The 15,638-nt window shown below is 39.8% G+C and overlaps 1 protein-coding gene across 1 annotated transcript in view; it reads right to left on the reverse strand.

Annotated features, from left to right (window-relative positions):
* Positions 1-15,638, reverse strand: part of SNX30 (sorting nexin family member 30) — a 190,196-nt gene that overhangs the window by 21,029 nt on the left and 153,529 nt on the right. Inside the window, exon 7 of the mRNA XM_020972423.2 lies at positions 6,433-6,519. Coding sequence (XP_020828082.1) covers positions 6,433-6,519 — 87 coding nt within the window. The remainder of the gene's footprint in view (positions 1-6,432; positions 6,520-15,638) is intronic.

A 15,638-nucleotide genomic window follows, 5' to 3' on the forward strand; every position in this document is an offset into this window, starting at 1 on the left:
TCTGATATAGATGATACATATACATTCCTATTAAACATATTTTCACATTAGTGATATTGTAAGTAAGAATTAGAACCAATAGGAGGAACCACCAGAAAGAGGAAACAAAACACAACAGAAGAAAAAAAATTGCAAATAGTATGCTTCAATCTGTATTTAAACTTCATAGTTCTTTCTTCTTTGTGGATAGCAAAGATGTCTTAGATCCTCGTATTGTTGAGAAGGGTTAAGTTTATCAGTATTAGTCATTGCACAACATGGCTGTTACTGTGTTTTCCCAGTTCTTCTCACTTCACTCTGCATCAGACCATATAAGTCTTCCCAGGTTTTTCTGAAGTCAGCCTGTTCATCATTTCTTATAGAACAATAGTATTCCATTACATTCATATACCACAACTTGCTCAGCTGTTCCCCAATTGATGGGCATCCTCTCAATTTCCAATTCTTTGCCACCACAAAAAGAGCTGCTATAAATATTTTTGTACATGTGGGTAGACCAGTAATTTTTAAATTCTCTCTTCTGGATCTATTTTCCAGGTCAGCTGTTCTGCCAATGAGGTATTTTCTGTTTTCATCTATTTTTTTCAGTCTTTGTTTCTGTTTGACTGATTCTCGCTCTCTCATAGAGTTATGAGCTTCTACTTGCCTAATTCTAATTTTTAACAAATTGTTTTCTTCTATTAGATTTTGCACCTCCTTTTCCATTTGGCTCATTTTATTTTTTAAGGAGTTCTTCTCCTCAGTGAGTTTTTGTGTCTCCTTTTCCATTTGGCCAATTCTGCTTTTTAAGGAGTTGTTTTCTTCAGTGTACTTTTTTTTTTCCAGCTGGCCAACTGTATTTTTTAAGGACTTGTTTCTACAGTTAATTTTTGTCCTTCCTTTTCCAAGCTACTGACTCTCTCCTGCATACCTCTCATTTAATTTCCAAATTTTTCTTCTATCTCTCTTATTTGACTTTTAAAATCCTTCTTGAGTTCTTCCAAGAAGGCTTTTTGGGCTTCAGATCAGTTCATATTCCCTTTTGAGGTTTCAGATGTGGGTTTTTTGACATTGTTGTCCTCTTCAGAATTTCTGCCTTGATCTTCACTGTCCCCATAATGACAGTCTATGTGGTATGTTTCTTTTTGCTCATAGTGTTTACTTATTGCTCTCCTGCTGGGGAGCAGGGGCCACTGATCCAAGCTTCTTGTGCTGGCAGCCCAGGGCCTGGTCACTGGCTTTGTGTGCTGGGGCCTCCGATGTTGGTAGTGGGAGGGTGTAGGGTTCTGGCAGCTTATCTAGTGTTGGGCTGGAATCAGCAACACTGGAGTCTAGGGGTATGGGTGGACAGTCTAGCCCTTGGAGGTTGCCTGCTCACTTACGCCTTTTGCATTCTTTGGCTCTGTGCAGATGAATGTTTCTCTGCCTCGGGGCTTTCCCTCTTACTGTTGTGCTTCCCAGAGTTTTGCTGAGGCACCAGGAGACTTGGCTGCTGGAGAACACTGTGGCACATGGTGGTTTTCCAAGCTGGTTTTTCACTGGTTCCCTTCTCCTACTGAGGTACTCGGGTGTCCTGGTGTTGGTGCTTGCCCGCTCCACCACCTGGGGTTCAGGATCTTCCCCTGGTATGCTGAGGTGGGGCTTTCCGCTAGCTTGCTGGGATGTCTCCCGTTCTGTACCACTCCCTGTCCCCTAGGGCAAAAGGGGCCTTTCCTGTTAATCCCTCAAGCTTCCTGGGCTACAGGACTGCTGAACTCCGTCTTTCTGTTATTTCAGCTGTTCCAGGGTTTCTCCTGGGGTGATATTTTCTGGGCTTTCAGAGGTTAATAAAGGAGGGTGAGAGCAACTTACTTCTTACTCTGCCATGTTGGCTCCTGGAAGTAGAACCAAGAGTAGCTCTTCTACACACACCTTTGGGCCCCATCTCCTTTCATCTTCCACTTCTCTCTAATCTTAAATCCTTCCCTGTTCACATCTTTTTTTAAATTAATTTACTTTTAGTTTTCAACATTCACTTCCACAAGATTTTGAGTTCCAAATTTTCTCCCCATTTCTCCCCTCCCTCCATCCCAAGAGGGCATGCATTTTGAATAGCCCTTCCCCCAATCTGCCCCTCTCTTCTATCACTCACTTCCCTTCTCTTATCCCCTTCCCTTTCATTTTCCTGTAGGGCAGGATAGATTTCTATACCCCGTTGCCTGTGTATCTTATTTCCCAGTTGCATGTAAAAACAATTTTTAACATTCATTTTTAAAATTTTGAGTTCCAAATTCTCTCCCTTCCTTCCTCACTGAGGATGCAAGCAATCTGATGTAGGTTAAACAAGTGTAGTCACACAAAACACTTCAATAATAGTCACGTTATAAAAGATTATATTTCCCTCCATCCTATCCCATCCTCTATTTATTCTATACTCTCCTTTCACCCTGTCCCTCCTCATAAGTGTTTGCTTCTGATTACGCCCTTTCCGATCTGCCCTCCTCTCTATCATCCCCCAGCTCTTATCCCCTTCCCTCCTATTTTCCTGTAGGGTAGGATAGATTTCCACACCCAATTGAACGTGTATGTTATTCCCTCCTTAAGCCAAATCTGACGGGAGTAAGATCCATTCACTCCCTCTCACCACGCCCCTCTTCCTCTCCACGGTAAACGCTTTTCCTTTGCCTCTTTTATGTGAGATAATTTATCTCATTCTACCTCTCCTTTTCTCCTTCTCCCAGTACAATCCTCTCTCACCCTTAATTTTATTTTTTAGATATCATCCCTTCATATTCAATTCACCCTGTGCCCTCTGGCTATATACACATTCCCTCCATATACCCTAATACTGAGAAAGGTTTCCTGAGTTACAAATATCATCTCTCCATGCAGGAATCAGTTCAACTTCCCGTTTATTCCTTAGCTGTTATCTGTAAATATGCTCAGTCTCTCTACCTTGAAAAACAAACAAAAATAAAACAAACAAAAAACCTCCACCAGATTCTACCGGCCAAAAGCTGTCTCCGTTTAGTATTTCCCCTTCCCCTGCTCTCAGTCTCTTCTAGAACCTGGCAATCTGGCTTCTGACTCCATCACTCAACTGAAAATACTCTGACCTTTAGACGGCCGTATCTGATGGCCTCGTCTTAGTCCTCATCCTTCTTGGCCTCTCAGCAGCTCGTGACACTGTCTCCTTCTCCTCCCGGACGTTCCCTTTCTTATAGATCTCTGTCACCCTGTTCTCTCTTGGCGCTTTTCCTACGTACTTGATAAATTCTTCTCAGTCTGTTTTGCTAGGGCTATCATCCAAGTCACACCCACTAACTGTGGATGTCTCCCAAGGCTCTGTCCTGGTCCTCTTATCTTCTCTCTCTGTAATTTTTCACTTGGTGACTTCGTGGGTTCAATTATCATCTCTATGCAGACAATTCAGGGGCAACTAGGTGGCACGGTAGATAGAGTGCTGGGCCTGGGGTCAGGAAGATTAATCTTTCTGAGTTCAAATCTGGCCTCAAACTAGCGGTGTGACCATGAGCACGTCACTTCACCCTGTTTGCCTCAGTTTCCTCATCTATAAAATGAGCTGGAGAAAGAAATGGCAAAGGACTTCAGTGTCTTTCCCAAGACAACCCTAAACAGGTTCACAAAGAGTTGGACATAACTAAAAATGATTGAAATAAAGGTGACTCCCAGATCTGTATATCCAACCCTAGTCTTCTGAACACCAGTCCCATATCACCAGCTGGGAGGGTGGAAAGAGGGAAGCAATAAACATTTATATAGAGCCTATTATGTGCTAGATACTATGCTAAACACTTTCCAAATATTATCTATTTGATCTTCATATCTCATAACAACCCGGGAGGTTAAGTGCTATTATTATCACTCCCATTTTACAGATGAGGAAACTGAGACAAACAGAGGTGAAGTGATTTGCCCAGGATCACACAACTAGTCAGTGTCCGAAAATGGATTTGAACTCAGGTCTTCCTGACTCCAGTGTTCTCCCCATCATGTCACCTGGCTGTCCTACTGGGCAGTCATACTGGACATTTCAAACTGGATATCCCATGGGCATCTAAAATTCTACATCCAAAATATTATCACCCCTTACTCTTGGATTAGTTGCTAAACCTTGTGGTTTCCTATGTTCACAATATCTCTTGCATGCATCCCCTTCTCTTCACTCACACAGCCAGAACCTTGGTTTATTTAAATTCTCATCACCTGTTACCTGAACCATTTATTGTAAACACCTCCTATTTGGTCTTCCTAACTCACATCTTTGCCAACTATAACCCATCCACCACACAGCCACAAAAGTGATTTTTCCTAAGAAGCATATCTGAGCATATCCTCCTACTTCTTAAGAATAAAATAAAACTCCAGCCTTTCCCCTATAAGAACAAACAGAAACTCCTCTGTTTGGCATTTAAGGCCCATCACAACCAGGAAGACCTTCCTAGTCTTCTTGCACATGACTTCCCTCTATGAATTTTGAGGCCTAGCCATACTGGCCTACTTCCTATTCTTCATCCACACCACACAATCTCCCATCACCGTGCTTCGTAGTGGCTACCCTCCTGCCTGAAATGCAGCCTCTTCACCCGTGCTTCTTACCTGGTTTCCTTCCACACTCAGTTCAACTGCCACCTTCTAAATGAAGTCTTTTCTGAACTTCTCAGATGCTAGTGATGTCCCTCCCCTACCTTGTATTCATTCTGCCCAGATTCTGTATTATGCTGATATGTTTATATGTCATCTCCCTATAAGCTCCTCAAGGGAAGGGACTTTTCCCTCTTTTATTTCTGTCTTCATATCTTCAGCAGTAAGCACAGTGCCTGACACATAACGCAGCCTTAGTAAATACATGGTAATTGATTACAACATACAAAAGTATATAATTTGGACTTTAGGGCTTTTTTTGAAGCAAGCGATGAAACATGTTTAGCTTTTAATGTTTCATTTGATAACCAATGGTTAAACCAAAGTCTGCAGAGCAGCAACCCTGAAAGTTTTTAAGACACTTACACTGGCTTTCTAAGAAACAGGAAAACACTCTTGATATGCCAGAGTTGTGCACTTGCCTCTCTGATGGGTAAGGCTCTGCTATAATCTTAAGTTAGATGATTCTCAGATTCAAAACCAGGTTATTCGAAGGGCTTTATTGGCATTTCATCTCATCTCACAAAAACAGTCTGAGGTTTGGGTTTTGACTGACATTGGTTTTACTGACACTTCATTCCTTATCATAAAAATAGTCTGAGGCAATGTTAATTGCTAGATTGTTGAAGGAATGGCAAAGAGTTCCCAGATGGCATTAAGTTACCCATAGCATCACAGAGAAGCCTAGTGTGACATTCATGGTTACTATTGTCTTCATCAGCATGCTTTCCCCTTGTAACCTCACAGCTGACAAAATGCTGATGCCTTAAAGCAAGGTTCTTAACCTTTTTTATGTCCTGGACCCCTCTGGTAGTCTGGTAAAGCCTATGGACCACTTCTCAGGATGTTTTAAAATATATAAAATTAAATACACAGGATTACTAAAGAAACCAATTATATCGAAATAGTTATCAATTTTTTTAAGTTCCCTGGCTGAGGACTGAGAACCCCTGTCTTAGCACACTTCCTCATCCACTGTCATTCCACAGCACATTTATTAAATCATATACAACCCTGCTAAAAACTGGTTGCGATGGCTATGGGGATGACAAAAGAACTGTGGTGCAAAAATTCAACACCAGGGGGCGCTCAATCACTATTATCACGGCACTGAAACACTGGGATACTCTGCCTCACCTTCGTGTCTCACACACACACACACCTTTTTAAAAGACTGTATTGAATTTGCTTACCGTATAATGGTTTGTGTGACGATCAAAAGAGATTAAAAAATAAGAAATCCTATACCAATGTAAAGTAACACACTTAGGGAACACTAGGACTGGTACGTCACTAGAGAGCAGCCATTGTGAGAAATGAAGGCCAGCAGCAAATGTTCTGGTGAGTTTCTGTGAAACAGATGCCCATCCAGCTGTCTATTTTTTTTTTAAAGGTAAAGCATCCCTCTGCAAACACCACCGCCAAACAAAATGTGCAGAAGATGTTTTTCTTGACTCTGAGGAATAATCCACGTATTCAGTGGGACTTGTCTGCCTCTCTGCCTAATACACATAACCTTACTGCAGTGACTAGAGGCTGTTAAAAGAACCCAGAGGACGGACCTGCTGAAGCTAAGGCTGAAGGAGTTGAGAGCTAGGCACCAAAAGTGTTGGGGAGGACTGGGAACAACAGCCAGGAGCATTCAGAGGCTAAGCCCAGCCGTGACTAACCCTCTTGGTATTTCTAGGCAGGTATTTCTACAAGCGAAAAAGGATTTTCATATTGCCACCAAAAATCACTGGGTCTGAAAAACTCAAATTGTTCTTTCCCTTAAGGGCTACATGCTCTCCTCAAGGAGGTCAGACTCACCTTGGGGCGCTCTTCCTTTTTCAAAGCAACGGCTTCCAACTTTGCTTCATATTCTCCTTGGACCTGGTCTCTCTTCTTTAATACATTCTATGGGGAGGGAGAACGGGAAGAAAAATAAAAAAGACAGATAAACAAAAAAAAAGTACAGAAGGGATGTCACAGCACCAAATCTTCTTTCCTCTTCAGTTCCCTATTACTGTGGCCATTGTCATCGTAGCCCTTGAAAGGTTTGAGGGCCAACTAATTCTCCCCTAAACAAGTCAATTTCTTTTCTTAGCCATGGAAGCAAGTACAAAGTTATATCATGTGATTATTCAGTGGTCAGATGAAAGGTTTTAGATGCTCATGGGATAACCAGTTTGAAACCTCCAGCATGACTGTTCAAATGACAATTGGGACAGCCAGGTGACATGGTAGATACTCCAGAACACTGGAGTCAGGAAGACCCGAGTTCAAATCCAGCCTCAACACTTATTAGGTATGTAACCCTGGGCAAATCATTTAACCTGTTTGCCTCAGTTTCCTCATCTGTAAAATGGGAATGATAATTTCACCTCTCTCCCAGGATTGTTACGGGGATCAAATGAGATAATATTTGTAAAGCGCTTAGCAGGGTGTTTAGCAAATAGTAGGCTCCACGTAAATGTTTATTCCTTTCCACTCTCCATCCGCCTAGTTGGTGATGTGACTGGTGCTTAGAAGACAGATTAGGGTTGGATATACAGATATGGGAAGCATCTGCATTTCAGTCATTTTTCAGTCCCAAAGTGGCTTCTGGAATGTAGCTGTTCTAGGAATTGTACATTAAGATGCTAGGCTGGAAAAGCCTCAAGATTTCAAAGGTGAGCCCCTGGCCACAGTACCGAGGGAGAGAGTAGCAACAGGAAAAGGAGAACACACACATTACAGGGCTTCACAGCTAAATATTACAGGACTTCACAGCTACCAAAGAGTTTTCATAAACATCATTTCAAAGGAGCCTCATTACAGCTCTGTGGGCACGTATTGTTACAGATGGGGAAAAGACTTATAAAAGTAAAATGACTTATCCCAAGTCAGATAGCCCAGTAAATAGCAGAGCTGGGGCAAGAACCAGGATTTTCCAACATTCAAAAGAGATATTTTTAAAGCACTTAGCATAGTGCCTGGCACACAGTAAGGCATTTAATTAATTCTTGTTCTCTCCCCTTTCCTTTAAAAATCTGGGCCACTGTTCCATTATATGAACACAGCCTGAAGGGCTGATTCAACTCTTGTGGATGGGAAGGTAAAGAAAGTCAGGTGCATCCTTTATTATATTTATTATGAAGTTAGATGGCAAGAAAGTAGGCACAGTACAATCTCTCACAAAGTTAAAGAAAATCACCAAAGTGCATATATAGGCTTTGCACTGAATCACAGCATTAGGAAGAGTTATCCTTTGAAAATACAAAGGATTTTTAACAGGGAAACATGGGACCTTGAGAGATGAATGCATGTCAAAGACAGATTCTTTATAAGGATGGGAAAAAGTTAAGCTGGATAATAAATGATGGAGACAGCCCTTCTAATAGGAAATTATTAACATTATGTACCTCTTCAGTAACTGAAATGTGTTTTAAAAAAAGGGGAAAAAAAAGGAATGTGTTAAAAGCTGAAAGTATACCCTAAAACCAATTCAGTTAAGACAGAAAACATACATTTTTAGCCTTTTAAATACAGGTTTGCTTATTATTATAATATTAATATATAATAACTATATAATGCATAATAAAATATAATAGATATTACTATTTTATTAGCATTTATATATAAATGATTGTATAATTATTTATTAATAACATATTATAATTTTCCCCCAAGAACTTTCAAATTATCTACACACATCCTGGTTGACCTTTAGTAACTTCCTGAGGTTGGTTAAAAACGTTGGATTTGGAGCTGAAATGGTTCTTGGAGATTATCTAGTCCAGACAGGTAATGTAAGATCATACAAGTAGCAAGAAGCAGAGATGAGAGCCAAACTCCAAATGGAAAATGTATCTTGTTTGTAATCTGTGAAGTAAATCTCAACCCTTGGTGCTTTCCTGAAATGATAGAAGACACAGAATAGGCTCTCTTTGTCTTGCATCTTAACCACAAAGTGAGATTCTTATTGGAGAAGTTGTAGCAGCAACGGCAGTATTAAATACACTAGGCTGTGGAGGACTGTCCTAGATGGGACACAGGGTCTGAAAACTGCTTATATTCAGTCTTCACGGAGTTTTTGGTTAAACAGAAAAGATGAGACCAATGGAGTAATGCCACCCTGGAGATGGTTAGAGTAACAGCTGTCCATAGCAAACAGAATCTTGTCACCATACATACTCATGAGCCCACAGAACTGATATACGTGAGGCATCAAGACAGAGCACTAATTAAATAATAAGTCCCTCCTAGATCACTACATGCAGATCTCTCTGATTTGTGAACAACCACTCACATTTAAGCGGCTTTTTAAAATTTGCCACGTCCTTTTTTCACTTAACCAACACACTTCTAGTTGTGTGGGCAGAGCATATGCTAGGGGCTGCAGTGAGGGGGGCTCCTGAGACAATGTTTAGATAAGATAAGGTTCTTGCCCCAAGGTCCTCACTTCTATGCTTCAGAAGTCAGTGACTGTTTGGGTATAGTTATTCCCTCTATTCCCTTCACCAACATAGACAGTCATTGATAACGTGGAAGATGTTCAACAGTCTCTATGGCAGAAACATTTTAAATGCTTCGAAGCCAACCTGGTGATTCAAAAAAGGCCAACTTTTTTCCAGAGGAACTAGACTGGTACTAGGAAGACCTCGTCTCTTAGTGGACTGACAAAGCTCGGTGAGGGGGCCCACCAAGACTAGAGAGAAGAGAGTGTCAAGGAGGAGTGATCAACATGTCAAAGACTGCAAAGAAGTCCAGGAGAATGAAAACTGAGAAAAGGCTGTCAGATGTGGCAACTAAGAGACTGTTAGTAACTTTGAAGAGAGCAGTTTCAAATAAATAAAATAAAGGTCTGATAGCTGGATGGTGCAATGGATAGAGCACTGGGCCTGGAGTCAGGAAGATCTGAGTTCAAATCCAGCCTCAGACACTTACTAGCTGGCAAGTCTATTTAACCCTATTTGCCTCAGTTCCTCATGTGTAAAAATGGGGACACACTGGAGGAGAAAATGACAAAGCACTTCAGTATCTTTGCCAGGAAAATCTCATGGACAAAGTCCGTGAGGTCACCTAGAGTTGGACATGACTGAACAATAAAGGTCTGATATCCCAGAAATAAAGAGGAAGCATGGCATAGTGGACAGACCAGCCTTGGAGCCAGAAAGACTTGAGTTTGAGTTCTAACTCGGACACTTCCAGTTGGTGTGACTATGGACAAGTCACTTCTCAGCACCTCTTCGTGCGCTACACCAGTGCTTCTTAAACTGTGGGTCATGACCCCATATGTCATATAACTGAATGTGGGGGTCATGAAAAATTTGGCAACCGTAAAAGGTTTCTAACATCCAACGACCAAAAATTAATTCCAAATCAAATGCGGAATGAATCTGAGATGTTTCTGGCAGTGTCTATGTTGTATCATGCACCTTCACTGCAGCCTTGGTTCTAAACACACAATATGCACCCTTTGTGCTGTGCATGCTGTCATACCACACACCAATGAATGCTGCCAGAAGCACCTCAGCTCAGATTCAAGACTACTGTATGTTATGAAATGCAGTGTTTTTACTGTACATACAAAATCTTTAGATAAATTTTGGCTTGGGATTTTCAAGAAATTCAAGAATTTCCAACAATTTCTGAAATGGCTCTGAACATATGCGAAGTAGCGTTCTCTGCACTGATGATTATAAAGTCAAAATACCGATCATCTCTGAAAAATACTGACAGTGTCCTATGTCCTGGAGTATCAAATATTCTGCCAAGATTTAATTCTTTATGTAAAAGTAAAAAAGCACATCCATCTCATTAATATGCAGATTTGCTTTCATCTTTAACAAATGGTAAAATTATATGTATACCAAAGAATTGTTTTAAAATAAATTTCTTTATGATTTATTATCAGTAAATGTTTGATATGTATCTTTTATATCTATATACCCAGGCTCAGGTAAAAATTTCTCAGGTGAAAAGGGGTCATGAGTGGGGAAAAAGTTTAAGAAGCCCTGCTCTAGACAACTCTCTAAGACTAAAAATTGCAGAGAAGGTATAGTACATAATTTCATTAGTAGATAATTTCCTCTACCAGTAGTTCCCTTTGCCATTGTGATCACAAATATAGTCCCTATGCCTCCATCCTATCCAAAAGAAATGATACATATATGTACATATATGAGAACAAGGAATATTCTCCAATGGGAAATGGGTCAAAGAATATGAATGGTTTTCAAAAAAGAAATACAAGATTTCAACATTTCACATGAAGGATATTCTAAATAACCAAAAAAGGAAATGCAAATACTGAAGTTTCTTACTTCACATTTGTGAGACTGGCAAAGATAAAACCAAGAAATGGTGGAGGGGCTGGGGAAGACAGACTCACTAATATAACATTTGGTTATGACCTTTGACCAGTAATATCACCAATTAGTCACACCAAGGAGGTAAGAGACAGAGAGAAAAACCCAATATACAAAAAATATAATATATTAAAATATTTCTTTGCAGTAGCAAAAACTGGAAATGAAGTAGGTACCCACTAACTGGCAACAAATTATGTTATCAGAACATAACGGAATATTATTGTGCTAAAGGAAAGCATGAATGTGAAGAATTCAAAGAAACTTCAGACAACATGTATGAATTGATACACAGAAAACTAAGGAGAATCAAGAGAACAAGTTATATGAAGACCGTAAGTATGTAATGAAAACAAGACTTCCTAACTCTAATCTATACAGGCATCAATCATAACCACAGAAGACTGATCATGAAGCATGCCTCCCTCTGAAGAGGTGGCCAACTTGTTGATACTATTTTTCTTGACTATACATATATCTGATAAAGTGAATACTCTATTTAGGAAAGTAAGAAGTGACAGTGAGGTAAAAAAAAAAGGCCAGAAAAGAACATTAATAAAACTTTTTCTTAAAGGGACAATTGCACCATTTTGTGGAAGGTCCTAAATGTCAGGCAAAGACACATTAATTTGGAGGCAAAAGGCAAAAGATTTCTGAAGAGAAGAATAATATGATCACATAGATGCATAAAAAGTATTATTCTGTCAGGTACACAAAGGATGGGGTGGGGAAGTAAAGGCAAGAAACTCTGCCAGATGGCTACTGCCATAGCTAGATGTACAAGCTGGAAGTAACAATAACCAAGAAATCAAAATAATAATAACTAATAAGTGAACTAAGGTGGAGGTACTTTGGATAAATGAAAAGGAGACAAATGAAAGGGATATTGCAGATGTGGAAAATGATACCTGTCTGGATGTGACAATGAGAGAGAGAGAAGAATAAAAGACAGAATCAAAGACAAGCAGTAAGGGAAACTAGTGATTGAAGGCACCATTTGATCAATAAACATTTATTAAATACTTACTATGTGTCCCACACTGTGCTAAAAGGCTGGGGTAACAAAGGAAATAAAGAAAAGCAAAAGATAGCATTGAAGGAACTTACAGTCTAATGGGAGAGACAACAAATGAAAGGAACCTGAAGGGGAGGGGCTCAGGGAGAATGTGAAGCTCTCCATCCAACCTCTCCAGTGAGAGGGAAGTAGCAGCCCCTGGGGCCATACTGAGGGCATGAGTTTCAGGGTGGGTGGGGTCTTGCAGGATTAAATTAAGGAGAGCACTGGTGAAGTCCAGAGGAGTGCCACCAGGTGGGAAATGCACCACAGTAAAGTCAAAGGAAAGAAAAAGGAGCCTGGTTTTAAACATGACGAATTTAAGGTGCCAGTCAATCCAATTAAAGTCCACGAGCATGTATGAAGCACCTGCTGTGTGAAAGGCACTGGGGACACAAAAACAAGAGAAAAATAGTCCCTGATCTCAAAAACTGTACTTTCCCTGATGGGAGGATACAATACTTATACAAAGAAATGAATAAATACAAGGTAGTTTGAGGAAGGAGAGAGTGCTAACAAATAGGGTATCAGGAAAGGCTAGACTGAAGTGGAGGAGAAGCCGGAGAAGTAAATGGGCTGTCAAAGGAGAAAGAATAGACACCACTTCTTGGGGCAGAGAGAGTGTATTATTATGCACATTTTACACATGAGGAAACTGAGGCTAGAAAAAGGCTAAGTGTCTGATGAAGTCAGGCAGCTAGTAAGTGTTTGAGGGGGAATTCAAACTCAGGTCTTCTCTCCAAATTTAGCATTCCATCCATTATACCACTCAGGGTGCTTCGGAATATGAATTTTCTTCCCACCATCTTGGAGTAAGCAAGGCAGGCTTCAGGTTCCTGGCACTCTAGAGAAGAGGGAGGAGTACTACTCCCCAGTTAAAAAAAAAAGCCACGAGGGGCAGCTAGGTGGCGTAATGGATAGAGCACCAGCCCTGAAGTCAGGAGGACCTGAGTTCAAATCTGGCCTCGCACCAAACACTTGGCCTTTTCTAGCTGTGTCACCCTGGGCAAGTCACTTAACCCCAACTGCCTAAAAAAAATAATAATAAATTAAAAAAAATTTTTTCAAAAGCCATGGTTGGGCCTTCACAGTCCTAAAAAGCAATCTGTTAGCTTTAGCCCTTACACCTGAGGCAGTACAGTATTCTCTAGCCACCCCCAACCCTACCATGAATAGCCAACACTGGCAGAACTAGCCCCTTCCCTACCCCACTTCTGGACTCAGGGGCTTTATTCCTAGAGAACAGGCTAACTGAGATCTCTGAAATAAAATACTGAAGCACTTGGCTAAGTTACTTAATCATTACAACAACCCTGTAAAGCGGACTCACAGATGTTACCCAAAACTATGTGGCAAAAATCAAATGAGATAATATTTGTAAAGTGCTTAGCACAGTGCCTGGCACATAGGAGGCATTAATAAATGCTTATTCCTCTTCCATTCCCCCAGAGAGATGGGACTAGAACCCAGGTCTTCTGACTCCCAGGGCAGTGCTCTTTCCATTACAGCTCACGAGAGGAGCTCTTTTCTTATTTGCCCTACTACCCTATATTATTTTATTTTTTCTTTTGAAAAAAATTTTATAGTCTCTGTTTTTACATCACTCATTTCCCAGAATGACCTCCCTACCAATCCTGTGTATGTGTATTAGATGTAATAATAATAACTATATATATATATATATATATATATATATATATATATATATATATATATGTATGTATATATGTATATTTAAAAAAGAGGGAAAAATTCAGTTCAGGAAAAATTAAAGAAATCATCAACCAAGTCTGAAGTGTATCATTCCAAACCCATAGTACACCTCTTCTGCAAAGAAGGGAAAGGGGGTGCGTACTCATAGCACCTCTTTAAGATCAAGTTTAGTCACCATAGTTCCACAGTATCTAGTTTCATCTGTTTCGTTGATGTTATTATTTCCATGTACATTGTTGTAGTAATTGTGAATATTATTTTCCTGTTTCTGCTTCCTTCATTTGCACTGGTTCATTTAAGTTTTCCCATGCTTATCTATTGGGAATGGCTTTCAGTTTTAAATATTCATATGAGTTTCCTGTATATCCTGGATATTAGATTCATCACTGATAATTGATGGTAAGTTGGTTTTCCCCTCAATCAACCACAGAAGATAACTGATTTTCAATCCCAGGGTCAGCAGCAGTGATTCCCTGTTCTATCCTGTCACTCCAAAAGACTGTTTATAAAAAGCTAAAACAAAAACAAAAACTAGCATTTTTGACTCTCTCATGGTGAGGACCTGCCTCCTACCGCAGAAAAACTCCATCACTACTCTGTATGATTGGAATGGTGAGGGTCAAGATAATATTATCACTGCACATTCAGGAAACAAACATTTACTAAGCACTTGTCACATGCTTAGTACTACTATACTTTGGATGGAGCTGTGAATTGGGCCAACTATGCTGGAAAACAATGTGGAATTATGTGAGAAAAGTTACTACAAGGTTCTATGTCCTTTGACCTCCCACAATGGGTATAAACTTCAAAGAGGTCAAAGACAGATAACCCCAATATACATCAAAATCACGATTTCTGTGGCAGAAAAAAAAAGTAGGAACAAAGTAGGTGTCAAAAACTGTGATATATTAATGTAATGGAATATTCTTACATAATAAGAAAAAACAAATATAATAAACATACAAATAGATGCAGAAAGAGTCATCTGACAGAGTGAAGAGAGCAGAAAAAGAGAAATACATTCACAACTGTGGTAATATAAATGAAAACACTAGAAGAAATCTGATTACACAGATGACTAATCTAGGTTCCAGAGAACAAATGATGAACCACTTCCTTCTTCATAGAGGGGTAGGGAAGAGGTATGAAATATTGGATAGCCTTCAGACTCATTAGGAGGGAGGGCTGAGTTCTTTGGAAGTGGGAACTGTCTAACTTTACCTGTATCTCCAGTGCTTTGCACATAGTAAGCGCTTAATAAATGCTTTGTTCATTCATTCATTCATTCATTCATTCATACTCATCACCTGTGGCACACTCCTCCATCCCCCATTTCTCACTCAGAAGCACATATGTGCTTCTTTTTAGATCAGAATGCAATTCACTATTTAAAAGCAGCTACAGAAGTCTGGCATATCTCACCACCTGCACTTCCTTGAGAAATGCAAACATTAACACCAGTCTTCAAAAAACACTTTATAATGTAAACAATATTCACCAAGAGGCTATAATTATGTTATTTACACAAGAGTATTAAGTGGTAAAAGTGGGAGGCCTACCTCTAGTAAATATTTATGGTAAAACTCCTTTATTTAATACTGTATACACAGTCAAATAAATCATTGTGTCAGTAGGTTTTGCTTAGTTGTCTCTCCCCACTAAAAACAAAAAAAAAAGGCTCAAGTAAAGACTCATGAGGAATTGTGGAAGGAAGGACAGACACAACTGGAAATGACTGTGATGAAAAAACAAAAGGCATTAATAAACACACACACACACCCCATTTTGAACCAAAAAACAAACATCTATTTTCTTCTCACAGAATTGTACTGGTTTGGATTTTCCTGTTTGCCATATTTTCTTTCTAAAGGAGAATGAACGTAAAACCAGAGAAAGCTGACAATATTTTAATC

Source organism: Phascolarctos cinereus, unplaced genomic scaffold, assembly GCF_003287225.1.
Source record: "Phascolarctos cinereus isolate Bilbo 61053 unplaced genomic scaffold, phaCin_HiC Scaffold_4;HRSCAF=312, whole genome shotgun sequence".
In the NCBI taxonomy this organism is placed as follows: domain Eukaryota; kingdom Metazoa; phylum Chordata; class Mammalia; order Diprotodontia; family Phascolarctidae; genus Phascolarctos; species Phascolarctos cinereus.